The sequence below is a fragment of the Aulonocara stuartgranti genome (genome assembly GCF_965226115.1).
Source record: "Aulonocara stuartgranti genome assembly, chromosome: 12".
NCBI classification, from domain to species: Eukaryota; Metazoa; Chordata; class Actinopteri; order Cichliformes; family Cichlidae; genus Aulonocara; species Aulonocara stuartgranti.
The window spans coordinates 12249751-12270250 of NC_138948.1; the positions used below are offsets into that span (position 1 = coordinate 12249751).

Below are 20500 nucleotides of genomic sequence, written 5' to 3' on the forward strand. Positions count from 1 at the left end.
GAGTTCAATTTATGGCAAAAGTTGATATTTGTGCTCTGGTTTTAGGTTTCTGGAACATTTTTAAATGTACATGGGAAAATGGTCAGAATGGCATTTCTAGTTGAAGCAGTGAGTGCTTCACTGTGAGAAAACACTGCAGTGCAGAGGTTCCCACATATTAAAACAGCACTTTGTTTTCATTGATTAATTTTTGCTCTTTTGGGAGTCCACTTGATGTGGATTCGACAGTCAAAGGTTTTGTTTAGGCAACACGGCATTTCTACACCACTAATCAAGAGAAATGAAAAACTGTTGAGATAAATGACCATTTAAAATAAAAAAAATACTTAATGCATAATTAGTTTGAAATGCTTTGATTGCATATTAACAATTAAGGGTTTTTATAATTTTAGTGACTATTTGTAGCTGACCTGCAGTACCTTCATGGCCACTAGGGGGCTGCAGACCACACCTTGGAAATTGCTGTTGCAGGTGAGTTTAAATCAGTATAGTTTTGGTTTTCAAAACATGAAAAATGTCACCAGCATTCACTGCATGCATCGATACTAGAGTAGGCCTGACTGAAAAGTCACTCTAATACCAGATCACGAGATTGCCAAATTACTCGTAACCACAAAAGGAATTTATGACCTATCTAATGTTTACCACCCCACATTGAACACAGGTGACCAGCTTCCCTTAAACAGTGTCCACATACCAGCCAGAGGCATCTCAAAGAGATCCAGCCCCATAGTGGTCCAGCATAGCGCCCTGAGATGTCCAGCTAGCATTCTGCAGAGGAAGAACAGCATCTCTGGACAGTGACTTGGCTGTCGTATCTAGAAGAAGTTGACACAGGCCACGAAGGACACATAAGAGTAAATCAGAATGAGGCAGTGAAGAGTTGAAAGATTATTTTCTACTACAATACCACATACTTAAACTCACTGTCAGGAGGACGATGCACAGCTCTGGGATGTGATATTACTCAAAATAAACTGTTGACTCGCTGAGGCTTGAATATTTGAAGGCAACATATTTTTATGAGAGTGCTGCTGATGTACTGTTTGTAGAAGAAAATCGCAGTGGATAATAAATACATCCAAGACTATTAACGGTACGACAGAAGGAGCCCAATTACTTCTGCCAAGTAAGCCGTGTGATTGGTTTGGTTTGTTGGTCCGTTTTTAGCAGGATTACTCAAAAAGTTTTGGACAGATCTGCATGAAAACTTCACAAAAGTGGGGCTTGGCCCAACTTAGAAATGATTAACATTTGGAGTCGATACCAATATGGATCTGAATTCAAGGATTTTTTGGAAGGATTCGCTGCTATTGTGAGACGGGAGTAAATTGGACATTTTGTGTCACATTCTAACAAATGCACAATTTTAATATCACAGTTAAATCTGAGAAATCTCTTAATGTTTTTATGAAGATACAAAAAAACGAATCCAGATACACAACTCATGAATGGTGCAGAGGTAATATTAAGCCTTGACAGAGGTATGCAGCCTCAAGTGGCCTTTTTTAAGTGCATTACATTTAAGCGAAAGACCAGCAAAGAAAACAAACACTAATGAAAGAGTAAAGCCTTCTCAATGACTTCAAACAACAGACTAATCTGCAGTGCCTACCAAAAGTTTAGAAGTACTCTGCTTCCTGGTCAAATAGCTGTTAGAAATAAATGATTGCCCCACTAATGATAAACCAGATGGGATGCTGTGTCACTGCAGGATGTTGTATAGATCTCTTCAATTGTGGATAAATCTGTAACAGTATTACCAACAATCTCCATGCTTCACGGCAGGAACGACATCCTTTCACCTTCTCGGAGTCGCAGTGGGCTGAACCAAAAATCTAAACCCCAAAACTTCGACTAAGATCAAAGCCCAGAAACCCATTCTTTGTGTTTCTTTGTAGGGATGGATATTGATAACAGTTTGTTTGATACAAATCCCTTAATCCCTCCTGATCTGTGTACAAAGAAGAACAAAAAATTAAGACTATACAGATTTTTCCCCCCAGCTTTAGAATCACGTATTTCACCTGTGGAAAAGCTCAACTCCTGTGAATTTGACATCATGGTTTTGCAACTACCAGAGGAAAAAATGGATTGGACAATGTAAAGACCAGTCTTGATTCCCATCCCTTTTTCCTGGCCTAAGCAGTTCTTTTCTTCTTATCGGTTTCCCTCAGGGGAGGTTTCTTTGCAACAATTCGACCATGAAGGCCTGATTCACAGCCTCCCTTGAACAGTCGATATTGAGATGTGTCTGCTGTTTGAACTCTGGGAAGCACTGATGTGGGCTCTAATCTGAGCTGCCGTTAATTGTTCATCTCTGAGTCTCTAAGAAGTTATCCTCTGCGGCAAAGGGAAGTCTCGGCCTTCCTCTCCTGAAGCAGACAACACGATAGCCATTTTTGTTTGATAGATTTTACGACTACACTTTCTAAACTGACTGACCTTGGTGTCTGAAAGTAAAGATAGAGTGTCTTTTCTGTTTACTTAGTGGAGTGGTCCTTGCCATAACATGAATTACTGCAGTAGCTCAAGGTCACTTCCGGCATATGAACACTATTGCAGTCCAGAATAACTGAATCTGAAGTTGGTTATAATTTTATTAACAGTGTTTAAAATTGTTAAACCAAACCTTTAGAAAACTAAGATTCAGCAAGTCAGATTCCTGAACAGCAGACTAAGAAAAGCATTTCTTTAAGGACTTGGATTTAACCACAGCAGTCGTGATGAAATATGACAGCTGCCCAAAAAACTGGAACCAAACTGTTCTCTAAAATATCCATAAATGCTTTAAAATTTGATCTTTCATTGCCTGACATTAAGGTCCTTGGCTGTGTACTCAAACTTTGGATAAACTGTGTAATTACTCTATAAAATGCTCTTCATTTGTCTCAGAAACTGGAAATAAATTTTGCTATAAAGACTGCGTTAATGAGTACATCAGATAATGAGAGGGGCCATGAAGCTGGTGGTTCATTAAACTACTTGATAAAGTGTGTGGGGACATTATAATCATGTGGAGTTCAGCTGCTCCTGTAAAATGTTCCATTTTCTTTGGACATTACACAACTGCACCAAACAGCTTGCAGCTCATATTTGGTTGATTCTGCTCTCCTCATCTAAACTTTAGGTTTTGTGGAAAGAGAATGGAGGTTTCTGCCACAACTTTCAAAGTGCACGGAGAAGAACAAGGGTCCTAAGAGGTCTAAGATAATTCAGGGTGACACCCTGATGAAGGCCACAGACCAAAATGTCTGATCAAGTAATAAAATTGTTCCTTATACCTTAAATGTTGCTGGGGCTTACATTAGTATATCAAAGTCTGAGCCAATCCTCATTTCTTTATATTTTGCTAGGAATATGTTAAGGTGCAGTGATTTATTGAAACGTGGAAACGAACACGTAAATACAGTATGTAAGGCATAGTTTATGCCTTGAAAGTCAATATTTGATATGTTTATTCTTCAACACAGTCTGAACTCTTGGACAAGCTTCCTCGTCTTTTCTTAAGAACTTTTCAGGATTAGTTCTCCAGACTTCTTGAAGGAGATTCAAAGCTTTTCTTTGGACACTGGCTGCATTTTGGTCCGTTCTCCGTCAAGATGATCTCACACTGCTTCAATAATGTTGAGGTCTGGGGTCTGGGGAGACAACTCCATGACTGATAGTGTTCCACTGTGGGGGGGGTTTTCTTATCAGTTATGCTTTTACTGCACTGGAAGTGTTTTTATGATCAACATTATGCTGAAAAATGATGCTGTTTCCAGTCAGATGCTTTCTGATGGTACCTGGTATGCATTTTGACAAGATTCCCAATACCACTTGCTGAAATAGAGTCTTAAACCATGACAGACCACCGTGTTTTACAGATGGCTGTAGACATTTTGAACAAAAATGTCAAATGTGGATTCATCACTCCATCAAGAACTATTGTCACAGATTTTTAGTCAAGTTCTTGTATAATTTGGCACACCTCAGCCTCTTCTCCTGGTTTGCCTTCCCTAAGAATGGCTTCTTGACAGCAACCCTACCACCATTTCAGAGGAGTGGATGGATGAGTCGGAGGGCTGGATGCATTTCTCAGGTTCTGTGTCAGGTCGATTTTTTCTCTCTAAAGGAGATGACTTTCAGATACTGTTCATATGTTGTTGATAATTTTTAGGTCTTTTTTTTCTTCTGTCCTCTACCTATCCAGTTAAGGACACACTGCACCCAAGATACACCAAGTTTTCAGCTAACAACTCTGTTTATGCCTTTCAAACTGTGTAGATCCATAGATTCGACTAAAAAAAATAAGAATAAATGTTTCGGGACAGGCTGCTAGAAATAAAGCACCTAAAATAAAATTGTTTCTTCACTAAGATGTCTGCTATTTTTAGAAACAACTCTTTGTTCATCCCTTGTGTTTGGTGCCTAATTACCGAAGTATTGATTCACAGATCAGTGTTAAGTGGGTGAAGAAACAATAAAAAAAAACATCCCTCTGGGTGGAAAAAGCAGGTAATGTCCAAACAAAAACTGAAAGGCCTTCAGAACCTTGAACATTATTTCTCAAGACCACTTTAAAACATTACAAGAAAGCCTGGCTTCTTTAGATACCCAAAATATAAAGAAATGGGGCTTTTTGCACAGCACCTTATATCTGCATACAATCCTTTTTTTTTTTTAAATAATGCATTAATTAAGCTTTTATAACAACTTTTTATATTTTTGCTAATGAACTGGTGCCACTTAGTCAACTGGGCTAATTCAATTAGCGTTTAAACAATCATTATAAAAAAGGTGAAGCACTTAAATACACAGAAAAAGTTGGAGACAAAAATGACAGGATGAAAACAGAGCCGTCAGAGTAACGATCACGAGTTGAGTTGTACGAGCAGTAAAAGCACATCACAACAAAAAGGTCAGCACTGCAGCTGTTGTATAAACAAGTCCAGAGAGACTGCTTAGCAAAGACATTACACAAAGAATGAATGTTTGCAAAGTGCAACAAAAAATGCATTTTCAGCACAATATTTACACAGATAATATAAGGAGCTTTAAACTACAGAAATAAAATTGGATCCAAAAGGAAAATGGCAGAATCCAATAACACTAAAATGTCGATCATATTGATTTATTTATATTGCATTTTACGGTTTGTTTCACATAACTGAGAGGCAGCATGAATAAATAACCTAATACGCACAAACAAAAAAAAATATACATACATTTGGGAAAACAAAACAGCAAAGTTTTCTTGCTTTTTCTTGCCTGCAAAACAAAAGTGAATCTACCTAGGCAAACTGAGGTTAGGGAATACTTTTTGCTGTCTGTTATGTAGGTGTATGCAGTCTTGCTTCAGCACCTGAACTGAGGATAGCAGTGCAGAGGCGGCAGGATAAGAAAAATGAGCGTACTGGATGGAGAGAGTTAAAAGATGGAGTTTGAAAGAGTGGAGCTTTGTAAACTGTAGTGCGGCACTTCCTTGGTGGACAAAGCTGAAATGAGAAGAAGTTATGCCAGCGTGGGTGGCACTATGCAGTCAACCAGCGAGCTACATGTGGCAAAGCCAGTCATAAGAATGCTCTTTCTGTTGTGTGGTGATGCTGGTAAAATCTTTAAATTATAAAAAAAATCAGGGCCTGTATTTCCAGAGTTAGGCATATGAATAGTAGAGAATTGCGAAGCACAAAAGAAGAGTAGTCTCCACACTGAAGAGTGCAATTTCCAGTATTCAGAGGTGTCGCTTGGCAATCATTCATATGAAAAGCAGGTCATATACAGAAAGACGGCTCTACCTACTATTATGACATCATGTGACATGTAGCTCAGAAGGTAGAAGGTCATCTTGCTGGTTGGTGGTCTGCGTTTGATCTCAGATACTTCCTGCCCACGTGTTAAAGTCTACTTGCTTAAGACCCCAATTACCCTCCCTGCCCCTAGTGGTTATGGTTAGGTAGTATCTTCGTGGCACCTTACTGCCAATAGTTTCTGTGTGCATACTTGTATGGCTCAGGTTGTGGGTATATAAATCTTGCTCTGACCACCTGACTCCTGTTTGGGAAGAAAAAAGGTTCTAATTTGAGTTTTTCTGTGAAAACTTAGTTTAAGGTAAAATTAGGTTCAGAAAAGTGGCAGTTTCAGTCTGTAAGTTTGTAGGAAATGATTGTGAGGTAATGGAAACACAAGTGTGTGTGTAAATGGGCATGTGGGAGGCAAATTGTAAGGCACTTTGATAAAAGCCCTATATAACGTCAGTCCATTTATCAGTCCATATCATAAAATGATCTAATAGGAACATAAAAATGCCCTGAAGCTAAAATGTAACACCATTAGATTTTTTTTCCCCCCGAGCTTGAAGTATATGTGCCAGCTCTTTTTCATTTGAAAGTGTAGGTGTAGGTTTCCACTATTTACTGGAGAATTACAAAGTACAGTTTTGTTTGCCTGTATGACTTTTCTCATGTGATGCTTGAAATAAATCCCAGGAAGCACACACAAAGCACCACTGAGCTCACAATACTCCTTTCACAGAACCTGGGATACACAACCTGTAACAAATATGAACAAATTAACATTACCAACTAAAGTACAACTAAATACTATTAGGAGGAAGGAGGCAAGGAGGTGGAGGGTGATGTGTTTTTGGAAGCAATGAAGCAATGATGATGCAGAGCTCAGTGGCAGACTTGAAAAGCACCAAATCTATATATGGCTTGCCTTTTGTAAACAGACAGATGGTGGGCACATATAACTGAATGTCCTACATATTATAACCAACACATCTATAAAGACTTAATACACTGAAGTCTTTGAAAATGCTCTCTATTGCAAAACATAATGTAAAGTGCTGGTATCACCTTTTTTTTCTTTTTAAACTGCTCATAGTGTCGACTATTCACAATGTAAGCAAATGTTCATTGTTCCGAGATTTAAACAGGAAAAGCCATTTTAAGATGACAGCACCCACGGCCATTATGGTTCTTTAATGTGCGATAAGCAAATATGCAGTTTTTTACCTTTTCCATCATCTGGCAAAACAAAATGCTTCCAAGCACGTGGATGCTAAAACTTTGAATAACAATATCCTCATCTTTACTGGATTCTATGATGCTGAAGCTTGCATTTAAAACACTTCATTGGTTAATGCTACTGCTATCTCCATAGCTGCCAGCAGAGCTGTTAAATAGTATGCCTGCTCACATCAATGTGATAAAACTGCTGCTCTTTCTCTATGCAGATTTACATTTGCACAGTCACGACTCCCGAGACCATCACCTCAAAGTTGCTCTGCAGTGAATACGAATAACATGCCTGCACCTTTGACAGCTGGTGAATTGGACACCTTGGAAGTCGGATATCACGTCCAACAGTCACGACAGTTGGACTTCTTTTAAATCTAAGACCTTACTGCTTAATTGGCATTCAGGATGTGGGCTCTATCCATGCAGGTGCTTTTATAATGGAGATTCAGTTGCTTTAAAGTTATATTTCATGTGGTTGTTCTGGTATTTTCTGTGCATGTCCTGTAGGCAGTTTGGGCCAGCGCACAGCCAGTCCCACAACGGTGCCTTTTGAGAACAAACTACCATAATAAACATATCGGAGAGCTGAATGTTAAGTAGTGCTACTTAGAGAACGATGAGTTAATATCCGTGGGAAGAAAATCACGGCCAACCAGATCTTAAGGCTTCATAACAGATGTGGGCCTTAAATTTCAACTGTCACTTCAGTGTCTATGAAGCCTACTCACTTCAGACGTTGAAATGAGTCATTTCAACTTTTTTATGTAACTTTTCAGTCTATCCAGTCTTTTTATTTCTCTCAGTGGAAAGATGTGGAACCAGCTCTATACTGGACACAACAGAAGAGAGATGAAGGAGCTACAGGGGCTCAGGAAAGCCAGTGGTCTTCTGTACCTTATAGGAGCAAAAGTCCGGCTCCTCGCAGTCAGAATCGCTGTGATAAGGGTCGTCAGAAGTGGTCCAGGTCAGAGGACCCTCCTGTTTCTTCCAGAAATCACAGATGGGAACATCCCTGGGAACCTCCAGAGGATAGTGGGCAGAACAGACAGAAGCAAGCTCTGGTTAACATAATATGCAAAATATAATGGAGACCACAGGATAAATGGATGACATTGTGTCTTTAACTCTTTCCCCCATAAAGACGTCATTTGACGACCGCCCTGCACCCTTAACCACGAGTTTTGATGTCTCAGTATCTATAAATAAAGATGTGGTTTGACCACCACTGGAGTAGTTTTTTCCAAGGGAACCTTTATAGACAGAGCCTTCTGGTGAAAACCCAGACACTTCTTTTCCTGTAAGCAGACCTGAAATGCATTCAGAAAAAGGCTTCAAGAGTTACTCCTAGTGGGCTTTAAAGGGGTAAAGAGTTAAATGAACCTGATTTCTACTGAAGTCTAAAAGCAATGCAATAGAACGCTCTCTAGTACAACACCATCCTCTGGTGAACTGTGGCCTCATTAGCGGTGCTGGACTGCATTAGATTGTGGAGGTGTATGATATAAAGTCTCCAATGAGTACAGAGTAACTTAAATAGTTATAAAACCAAATTCAAACAAAGAAAACATTAAAGAGTTGAAGGTAACATTAAAATTGCATCTTTGGGTAAAACACACACCAGATCTATTACATATTTAATTCATTAAACTACCTTTAGGACAAGATTTCAGTGCAGTTTTGTTTGTTAAATTATGCAGTTTTATAAGGCCCAACTTTTAAAACTATTAAAATTTTTCTTACTTCTTCCTGGATCAGGATGCCACAGCGAACCAGACTGTCAATGGCATCCAGCGCGAAACTCTGGGAAGACTGACAAGGCTATTGAGAAAACGTGAGAGGGCAAATGATTCAATGGTGAGGCAAGGTTACAAACAGCTTCAGCCAATCACATATCTAAAAAATGCAGAGGGAGACGGCTGACAGGGAACATAAGGTGTGTAGTAGAGACGTAGGAATCATCTTAGAACGAGAATAAGGGGTGCCCGGGAGGGGAATCAGAGCAGGAGAGATGTTTCTCTGTGAGGAATGGGGAGAGAAATGTAGCTGCAAGCAGCAGAGACAAGAAAGAGCAGCTGCCGAAATGAAAGGTGGGGAAACAAAAAGGAATAGTATTTCTGGCTCAGATTCGGAGCCCTTGAAGTCAGTTTGATGGAGCATGTACACACACACACACACACACACACACACACACACTGCACGCATACAATCCAAAACCTCTCTCTGGCTGAGACAGAGGCAGCAGAGCAGGATGAATGGCTGTTCAGCTCCATTAAACATCCATTGAATGAGTAACGCTGGCTGTGTGTGTGTGTGTGTGTGTGTGTGTGTGTGTGTGTGTGTGTGTGTGTGTGTGTGAGATATGAATTCAAACTCACTGGCATGAAGCCCGGAGGCAGGAGATGGCAGAGCTGCAAGGCTCTTGCAGTGAGCTCAGACTGGCAGAGCACCACATCAAACTCCGTGTCACCTTTGACCTCCACTCCTTCCACGTCACTCCGCACGCTGCTGCTGACGCCACTGTGAGCCACCTCGCACAGCATGGCTGACACCGCACACGCTACGAACACAAACATTTTATTGTTTGCCTCCTCAAGACCAAATGTGCAGCACAGGTGTTGTGTGGCAAAGCAAGTGTTTGTTTATGACAGCTAAGTAGGTTACAATTTGGCTGAAATCTGTTAGCCATTACACACGCTCTTTGGAAAATAGATACACTGATGAGATTTTGCTGATAAGCGTGAGCTAGGATTTCCGTCATTTACACAAGTGTTATTAAGTCTTTGTTTACATTCTCAATCCCAATTATCCATTCTTTTTCATGTCCTGGTGGAAAAGTCTTGACATCCAGATTGTTCATGTTCCTAAACTGTGCAGCTGTCACACCTCGGGAAATTCAAACCTGATGGAGAAACCTGTGAAGTAAATCCATTTTCCTTATTTTATTAAATTCCATACAGCACCAAATCAAAACAGCAGTCACCTCCAGGCAGTTTATACTGTAAAGTAAAGACAAAACAAAAAAGTAAACAAAAATTTAAAACAATGACTTGAGATATTCCTGTTAACTAGTTTAATAGTCATTAACTGGTCAACTAGTCTAAAAATAAGAACACACATATGTGAGATCGATTAACAGAGTGCTGTTAATTTTAGCTGTGCTGTGCTAAGTTATCATCCACAGTACACTGCCTGCACTCAGTGTGGTTAGGTATTGCTCCAGCCTGACAGTTATATGTAATTTTACTCTGGCTCTGCACACTTACAGCCATTTATTTTCTGCATCAAATTACTGCAGAACTGCGCTCATTCATGGACCTTTTCACCTCGCTTCTTTAAAACTTCCCATCGCATAAAGAAGGTCGGCAAGTGTCATTGTAACCTCTTGATGACAGGGCACTGCCAGTGTATATTAATAAAATAAAAGAAGGATTTTATTTTGCTACTTGTTTAACTGACTAGTATTTCTGGTCCCAAGTAGTGAGCAGCAACACCTCAAGGGCACACGACTACTATGGACAAAAGCTCAGGCTTCAAACAGCTTTTTTCCTACTCTTGGCTCCGGATGAGGTTAATAAAAGTGGGCGTTTCTATTATGGTAATCTCGACCACCCTTTTAACTTATCTGTTTGCAAAGTGGTAAAACTGCTTGTTGCAGGCTTGGGAATAACCTGAGGGACCGCACCATGCCCAGCATAACATAAATCGTTATGAATCATGAAAAGCTAATCCAGTCCAAGAATAAAACTGTGAAGCAGGAAATGAGCATAACACAGCCACTTTAAACAAAAACCATTATGGAGGCGGGGGAGATTTGACTATTGCTAACCCCAAATGTGTGTTTATCATATCGCTCTTTCGATTTGCTACAACATCACAACAACGTACTGTATACAGGACCTGATGCAACTTATTTTTACCACTTGAGGTTAGCACCCATGTATGAATATACAACAAAGAGACTTTCAGCAGTACAAAGCCCCCTGCCCACCAGTTTCACTTCCTATACAACCAAAAGAGGTCATGCAGGAACAGTGAATCATGCTGGAGAAGTAGCTTCCTGTACTTCAAACCATTATTTTTACCTCCACCAGGAATCCAAAAATGGGGCTACAGTTTCTATGGCTTCATTCCTGTCTGCCTGTCAGCATGAAAATAAGATTTCAGCAGATAGCTCTGGGCTTGAGGATCTGGTAAAGTATAGATTTACGGTTTAGGATTTCTGCCATTAGACGATTACCATATATTACTGTCATGTATTATCGCTCTGTTCCCAACCAAAACACCAAAGAAAAACACAAGACACTGGATAATTCTGTAAATTAAAACACCAGATATTCAGTGCCAATACTCTTTAGATTATTGCTTTCAGCAATATCTGTGGTACAGGTGTAGATTGTTTAAAAAAAATGTGGGGGAAAAAAATACAGCTGCGGATATTAAAACACAAAAATAAAGTGTAGGTCTGTGACAGAAGGCAAACTATGTCTTTTAAAGGAAATGAATGACTTGGACGCCCATCCATAATCAAACCTCCACACTTCTATTTCCTCCTGCTCGCATCCAGGCCATCTATTTCCTGAATGCATAATGGGAATGGAAATAAAATGTAAAGAGCACAATCAGCATATGTGAACACCATATGTTGGTTATGATAGACTTTCAGTATGTGCCCATTATCAGAATTTTACACAGGAGATAACACAATCAAACCAGGGATTTCCGGTCTCTATCCAAAAGAGGAGGTTTTTAATGGTGCCACGTGTAATACAGTTTGATTCAATTACATGCATTCCATACAACTGTGACCCTAATGCACATCTTGCATTTGTAGTCTGATTTGCTGTCCATGTCTTGCTCATGGATGGTCACTGAAGCAACTGCCAACTGTCTACAAGACAGTTGATGTACAGTTTAGCTCTCAGGGCCTTATTTGTAGTGACTGAAATTGAAATGCAGCCACAGAAAGATCTAAATAAAACCTGTAAGAGTTATCTGACAGGCTTCAGCCAACAAAAACTGAAATACTGCAACTCTAGTACTGTTGTTTTAAATTTGACATATACTATATACTACTACTTTGATATACTATCACTGGCCAGTCACATGAAAGCTCGATACATTTAGACACGCAGACATGATCAAGACAATCTGCTGAAGTTCAAACTGCATCAGAATGTGGAGGAAAGGTGATTTAAGTGGCTGTGTAGATGGTACAGTTGGTGATGCAAGACAGACTGATAATTTCAGAAACTGCTGACCTACTGGGATTTTCCCACTCAACCATCTCTAGACTTTATAGAGAATGGTCAGAAAAAGAGAAAATATCCAGTGAGCTGCAATTCTCTGGGCAAAAATGCCTTGCTGATGTCAGAGGTCAGAAGAGGATGTCAGACTGACAGGAAGGCAACGATAACTTACATAACAGCTCGCTACAAACAGGGCATGCAGAAGAGCATCTCTGAATGTACAACATGTCATCCCTTTGTCACCACATGTACTCAGCTTCTGATGGCTCGTTCCAGCAGGATAATGAGCCATGTCACAAAACTCAAACCATCTCAAACTGTACTTTGAGATGGTTACTCAAATGGGCTCCACAGTCATCAGATCTGATTCTCTGTCAACAGTGTTGGGGAGTAACGGAATACATGTGCCGCCGTTACGTATTTAAAAACACTAAATATGAGTAGCTGTATTCCGTTACAGTTACAGTTTAAAAAGGTGGTATTCAGAATACAGTTACTTTGTTGAAATAAATGGATTACACGCCGGTATTTTCCTGTTTCATATGTTAGGCTATGCCCTCTCTATTTTTGGCAATTCCACGCACATTAAGAGGCTCAAATGCCTGTGTCTCAATCTCATAATGACGTGAACAAATGTTTTTTAAATTATTTAATATGAAGGCAATAGGCAGAGTGTTATAGGTGTAGTCCTAAAGAATGTAGCCTCATGGGTAGTGTAGTCCGTGCTGCAGGGAGAATGGCCTGCCATACCCGTTATGTGTCTGTGAGCACGAAGAGGGAGAAAAAGTAGAGTGGAAAAGTACGAGTTGTCACCGATCAGAAACGGGAGATGGAAGCATGTAAATATAATAATAACCACTTCAGCCAAGAAGAGTGCCTGACGAGCCCAGTTGTAAGTAAGCTATTAAGACTCGACTGTACACTGTGTTCATGTTTTCCTCTGAAACAATAAGTTCCGTTGGAGCAGTCTTTCAACGCCTCTCTCTGTCTCTCGCTAGCAAAGTTGACCCAGACAACAAAGTAAAGCTATTTTTGGCTACGAGCCCGTATTAGCCAGAGGTCCCTTTACTACGGTTCAGAGCCGCGGACCTGTTTTATATACGCACGGAATAGTTTTGTATGCGAGATCGCTGCTAAAAGTGCAGCGTTACCAAATGTCAACCTACTCTTACTCATTTTATATTAAGATTTAAACATCTAGTTGGTATTGGTATGGCGAGTAGCCTTTAGTAATAGTAACAAACCACACAGCAATAGTACATTCACGTAGTTGTAAAAAAGCATGATAATATATTAAGCAATCCAAAGTATTCAGAATACGTCACTCTCATTGAGTAACGTAACAGAATACATTACAATATACATTTTGGGGCATATATTCTGTAATCTGTAGTGGATTACATTTTATAGTTAACTAAAACTAAACTAAAAACTAAAACTAGATGTAATAAAAATCTTAGTTAACTAAATTAAAATAAATATTCGACTTTTGAAAAAACAAAACAAAAAAACAAACAATTCTGTGAACCTTTAAAACGAACTAAACTAGAGGAAATATCCTTTGATTAAGTGCTTGTTATTTTGGTAACACATTTTTATCAAAACTTGTCTGATGAGGCTTTGATGGACATATTTATTGAATCATTTGGACATCTACAAGACCGTGAGTCGATGCTTTAAAAAGTTCTTTGTTTTTGCAGTAATACCTGTATTAATTTTCTTAAATCTTGCATCTGACATATGCCCTCTATACAACAATAATTAATAAAGACTAAAACTAAAGCTGAAAGTACTAAAAAAACTAAAGTGAAACTTCACAGTTTCAAAAAACTACTAAAATGAGCCTACCTGCTCTGGAAAGTAACTGAAACTAAACTGAATTAAAGGCAAAAAGTCAAAACAAAATAAAAATTGAACACTAATAACAACTTAAAAACTATACTATCTCTGTGCTTTATCATCCAATAGAGCAACTTTAGGATGTGGTGAAACAGCAAATTCACATCATAAATGTGCAGCCGATATACCTGACGCAACTATTCCCAGCGCACCCCCACTATACGTTTAGGTTCGAGTTCAAGCATTATATACGAATCTCCACATACTCCTAAAGCTGGAAGCGATGGACATTAAAGAAATGTAAACTTAAAATGAAACTGTTTAATTCCACTGCTGACACTTGCTAGTTTAAAAAAAACTCTTTCTGTGTGCACACTCCCTGACACTGCTAAAAACTTGCTACCCCCTAAATGTCACGCATAATAAATTCTTAAAATTAAAATGTTTTCTCTAGAATTGATTTTCCAAGCTGACATGCCAACAGAGTAACTGCCAAGGCCTCCTACGAAAAATACGGTGCCTGCCAGAACACATGGTGATGGTGACAAGATGATAGATAAATAAACGTCCACGAAAATTATGTTACCTACATAAAACGCATGCCTTCAAAGTCACTCACCCCCAACAGCCTCCGAAATAAAGGCGTGTGTGACCGTCTTTGCCATGTAGGAGAGGTGAAGTGTAGCAGCAAGAGAAGGACAGGGCACAATCAATGGGTCTTTCCTAGAATTGGAGAGGTGTGTACCAAAAGGAAAAATAATAAAAGGTAGAATGTATTATTGATGAGCAACAGCTCATCAGCATTTTTCTTTTATGACAGGAAACTGACTTGGATGGAGCAGCAGCTATGATGAGGTGAGGGGCGAGCAGAGACAGGGAGTAGTGGACAACCTCTGTCAAACTTCCCCCAAAGCCGACGTCTTTGTTCCTGAACAAAAGTTCCTCTGTGAGCCAAGCCACATCACGACACAGAACAGATGTACTTACACCCTGCGGAGGAGAGAAGAAGGAAAAATCTAATTCCAAAATCAGACATGAACATTAACCATCTGCTGACATTAGTTAGAGACTGGTGGGAATGACTCAGAAAATCACTGTCACACTCTACTACACTTGCACGAAAAAAAAACAATATGAGCCGCTTGGAGTGTTGATGGATCCTTAGAGGGGTAGCAGCAGATTTTAACACTCACAGCAGCAAGAGGAAACTTGTTTGCATCTACACAGGGGCTGACAAACGAACCTTGCGATGTTTGTACAGCAGAAGACTGGACATAAGACTGGTGGGCATCACAGCCATGCAGGAAGTTGCAGCTAGACGCACACATACACACAAACACACACACAGATTAAGCAGCACAATTTGCATACCATTATAGACTCATTTACTATTCAGCAAGGAAGATAATCCTGTACTTACAGAAGATGAGGTGGAGGATGATGGCAATGCTGAGGTTTCTCTCCGACCGACTTGGCTCTTGAAGTTCAGATGCATAATAAGAAGACGGCAGGAGCCACGACACTCTCCTCTGCCCGAATGCACTGCCAGCGCTTCAAAGAAAAAAAGGGGGAGTGAAAAGAGAAGAATACCAGCATAAATTTAGATTTTCATTTATTTATCTTATATAGAAGAGATGATGCCATAGAAAGAGAGACAGAAGGATGTGGCGCTCAAAGTGTTCTATGTAAAGAGAGCTGGTCTCTTGTCCCCGATGGCAAAGAGACAAATAACAACTGAAATGGGAAAACTGATGAGCAAAACAGCTTGTTGTGCTGACACAGATGTTCACACCAGTTTCAACAGTTTGGTGGTACATCGTACTTTAGTTTTCCACACTGGATCTTTAACTGAATTAAAAGGGATGTTGTTGTAACTTCGTGCAATCGTAGCAGAAGTATAATCTGCATGGAAAAAGAAGAGAAACTTTGGAAACACTTTTTCCGATGTGTTTCCGATCCACTGAAATTAATGCTAAGGATCCCAATTGACATATTTATTTCATCATGTTACATCCCCTAGGAGGATGTCTCTTCTCCCTACTAACCCTTTGTTTTGTACTAATAGTAACAGTAAAAATGAGTCCAGAGAATCCATGGACGACAGGGTAGTCTCATATTAAACAATGGCATCACATCCTTTTTCCAGGCCAGATCTGCAAGCCTCAACTTCATCCGACGAGAGAGACACCCAGGTAGTTACATGGGTCTCTTTCCTATACTGCTAGAATAGGAAAGGCTTATCTTTTAAGGCTTCAAATGGAATCATAATTGTCCCAACTTGCAGTGACTGATTAGAAGTTTTATTATTGATCCACATGCTCAATATCCCAGCAGGCAAGTCCTTGCAGCAAGATGTAGAGCATGCTTAAAAATTACTTTATACTACTGGACATGGGGGGCAGCTCCACAAACAATGAAAATAAGATCTTACAGAAGACTGACATTTAGCATAATACTTGGACAAGGCTGGATTCCCTCAGGAACAATGTACAGCCTGTGTAAAATCTTGAATTGCCTCTCCCAAGCAGAGTTAAAGACCAGGACACTGGAGAGCTGCACAGGCCATAGAGGCCACTCCAGGCCTCCGGCTCTATAGTAACCAGGTCAGATTCCAATCTGCCTTTTACTTTGTCAGCATTATCTACATGGAGGCTCAAGAGGATCTTATAAAGCCTCTTGGTAAAATATTTAAGTTGTATATTATATGGGAGAAATGGTGAGACCTCCAGTGAAATTTATAATGCCTACTTATCAAAGGTACTTTAACTGGCTGTAACAAAGCCTTCTCAGCTTTGGGGAAAATAAAGTACAACTTTACTTTTCTTATTTTGATGAAGATTAGGCAGCCTAGTAAGTATAAATGAGCTCACAGACATTACTAAAGGTCTAAGTATATAAATTTTTACCACATGTGACTGCAGTGGGGTATTTATAATTATCTAGTATATTTCTTTTTCTTTAACATTTTTTAGAGGTATTACATTATAGAACTGGAAACATTATTTATTTAATTTATAGCTAAAAAAATGAAACTATTGTAAAGTGAAGAAAAAAATAATCTCTTAGATTAGGTCTACAGAATAGCTATAAAGCTTTCAGACGCTTTGAAACCAAAACCCGGCATGTGTTTGTAAAGATCAATCATATTTTAAGCAATCTGCATTGACAGCAAATAAACCAAATATAACAGACTAATGGCTTAACAAATAAAATAGTAAAAGTAAAACAAATTGAACACTTTCAGTTTAATTTTGACTCAAATCTAGCTGCAGATCAAATGCACTGGTAAACCAGGAGGGTTGGTGGTGAAGGTAAACAAATCTGCCCACGAACTGTTACATGTTCTAAATAAACATGAGACATTTACGCGTGTACACCCATGCAAACCACCGCTCTCGAGAGGACAAATCGGCTCTGTCGTTTTTTTTTGTCAAAGCCACATGGAGTCACTGGGGACGGGCAAAAGTGCTGCATGCTGTTCTGCAGCAGCCTTTCACGATTCACTCTTTGTATTCCATATAAGAGCCATCTCACATTAAAACATGGGGTTGCTTTTATTGTGAAGCAGGCTCTGCACTTAGTATGCGATAGTTTATCTAGCGTACAAAATGAGATGATGGCCATTCCTGGCCTTTTTTCTAGCCATCCATCCATCCGTTATTTGTTGCTTATCCAATTCAGGATCCCAGGGGGGCTGGAGTCTATCCCAGCTGTCACAGGTCCAGAGTCGGGGGTAGCCCCTGGTCAGGTCGCCAGTCCATCACAGGGCCAACATGGAGACAGATAATCACACACTCTCACATTCATGGCAAGTACTGACCCAACAGATATCAGGTGACCTTACGTGCATGGACTGTGAGAGGAAACCGGAGAACCCAGAGAGAACTCATGCAGACACAGTGAGAACATGTGTCTGCATGTAAACACAGCTAAATTCAAACCCAGGATCCTCTTGCTGTGAAATGACAGTGCTAACCACTCCACAAAAAACAACTATGTTAATTACTATAATTTATAATTAATATACTTAATGTTGTAAATGGAAAAATACTGAGAGACGCCATAAACAGCAGCACTAGCTGTTCCTTTCTATTTGTGCTCAATGAGTCTTTGGAGGTGTATTAAACCACAACTGCAATTATCACAGCAAACAAAGCACTCATTAAACAAGGAATGAAACTGAAATGATTATAACTTTAAAGAGTAATAACATAGTCTCTGAACTAAAAAGATCCTGTATTGGCCGTCAGCGATTTGAATGTGTTGAAGTGAAGTGGACTCATTGTCCGGGGAGTTGTGTAAGAAATCATGTGAATCAGTCTCGATATTATTTGCTCCAGTTGAAAAAAAATTTCAACAGCCTTATCTAATTATATTGAATAATTTCATTACATAATTATATTACATAATAATAATTTCACTTACCCAAAAAATAGATAAATAAATGCATCACAAATTCAAGCTAACTCTAAAAGTGTTCAGTAAGAGTTCAGTGGATCACTTCACACTACATTTGTGCCTATAACGAGCAATAATGTTTTTCAGCTGTTTATCTGATGCTGTGTTAAAAGTGGTGTAGCACTGATGCATTCTGGTTCTATATTATTTTTAAGAGAAGATATCAAAACATTTTAGACAGAAATTGTTCATTTCAACTAAGAAAAGTTACAAAGTGTGTGCACTTTTGTAAACAGTGTCAGTCATATAGTCACTTATCCATCTCACCATCCATTATAAATCACAGGTTACTGTAATGTGTGAAATATAGAAAGAAAGTTCTACATTTTATTGTCATCGGTTGGCTGTAGTGCCCAAAATAATGAGAATTAAAATCCACTGAGAAGTCAATGAGGCAAACAGTCACAATTACCTATTTTCAGTAGACTGGACATGCGACCTCACCTGTATCCAGACAGCTTACACCAAGCTTCCAAAAAACAACAACAACTGTGTTTTAGAAGCTAACAAGCTAATGTTAGGCTTGGCATTCCCTCTGATAAACAGTTTAAATTCTAGTGTCTGAGTCTAACAATTTTAGATCTACTACAATGAAAGTTTTTCTACTGCCAGCTAGCAGCCGCTAACAGAGGCTAACACCAACTAACAGCAGCAAAAACAACACAGTTTACTAACAGAAAAGTTCAGGATATCCTGACCAACTCACCTCGCTATCATTGTCAATGGACAGGCATGAGCTTCACTGATTCATTTACTTGTTTCATTGAATTCAGTTCATTCATTGACATCTAGAGATGAAATCTTAAACACTGTATCTTTAAACCTTATTATGAGCTACATGGAAAAACTGAAGAAAAAAAAGAGAATCTCCAAAGGTGCATCATGCTGCCCAGAATCTGTTGATGATAGAATCCCTATATACAAGTACATAGGTCATATCTGTGAAGGCACCCTTAATGCTTGATGATATACTGCAAACCATTGAAAAATTAAGTGCACTGTCAAAACAAAACTGCTGAGCAGTTTATTTCCTGTCTTGCACAAGATCAGGAAAACATTTTGTTTGTTTTAGAGTTGTCTGTCTCTTCAGCTCTTACATATTGTAGTTAAAGGGTGAGCCAATGCTCCTTCCCAAATGTGGTTGCATTCAAATCAAAACATGCAAATACATACACTAAAATGTCTAAGCTTCAGTATCTGATACAGTGTGTTTGTAGCATTCTGAATTAAATATATGTAACGGTTAAATGATATGCAAATGCTCTAAAGCTGAAACCTCAGCAGCTAGGGAAAAACAGAGTGCAGCAGAAGCACTGAGCAGCGCCCAAGCATGTTTATGATGTAGGCGCAGAGAGTTGAAGTTGCTCACATGCAGATGACAATCCAATCTAACTACCCATCTCTACTCCTCTCTTTTTCTATCGCTTGGCTGTTTTTTCCTCCATCCCTCTCATAAGAATTAAATGTATGATGGGAGAAGCCACTCTGCTCGTCAGAAGCCAAGCAGAGATTGAGCGGGGATGTTATTTTCTTTCCGTTATCTTTTTTTCACTGGCAGACTGTGTAATGTTGATGGTAATTGGACCGAGGCTAAGAGGATGAAAACTCTCATCAGTGCTTGCATCATATCTGTGCCAGATTTAAGGTTTAGAGAAAAGTTCTTCAAAGTTTAGGAGAAAACAACTTTTCAATTTCACAGATCCAGATAAAACACAATGCAGTTCCACTGTGGTTTGTTCATATGCAGTATTAATGTTCACTCACGCATACAGGCATGTATGCAGAAGCTTTGATTACCGGTTGTTGAGGATAACAGGAAGCAACAGGTCCTGTAGAGGGAGCCATTCATCTACTCTGCACCTGCCTGATTCGCACATCTCCTACACACAAACACACGCACACAGGATCGTTTACACACGCATGCACATGCAAAGAGCTTTAAATTTGCAT

The 20500-nt window shown here is 39.3% G+C and overlaps 1 protein-coding gene across 21 annotated transcripts in view; it reads right to left on the reverse strand.

Annotated features, from left to right (window-relative positions):
* Nucleotides 1–20500, reverse strand: part of gpat2 (glycerol-3-phosphate acyltransferase 2, mitochondrial) — a 170840-nt gene that overhangs the window by 3985 nt on the left and 146355 nt on the right. For all 21 annotated transcript variants that reach the window (XM_082553961.1, XM_082553959.1, XM_082553962.1 and 18 more), the window contains 9 exons: nucleotides 20348–20430; nucleotides 15513–15643; nucleotides 15336–15406; nucleotides 14922–15082; nucleotides 14712–14815; nucleotides 9383–9564; nucleotides 8748–8825; nucleotides 7902–8027; nucleotides 698–818 (listed from right to left, as the gene is read on the reverse strand). In XM_082553961.1, coding sequence (XP_082410087.1) covers nucleotides 698–818; nucleotides 7902–8027; nucleotides 8748–8825; nucleotides 9383–9564; nucleotides 14712–14815; nucleotides 14922–15082; nucleotides 15336–15406; nucleotides 15513–15643; nucleotides 20348–20430 — 1057 coding nt within the window. The remainder of the gene's footprint in view (nucleotides 1–697; nucleotides 819–7901; nucleotides 8028–8747; nucleotides 8826–9382; nucleotides 9565–14711; nucleotides 14816–14921; nucleotides 15083–15335; nucleotides 15407–15512; nucleotides 15644–20347; nucleotides 20431–20500) is intronic.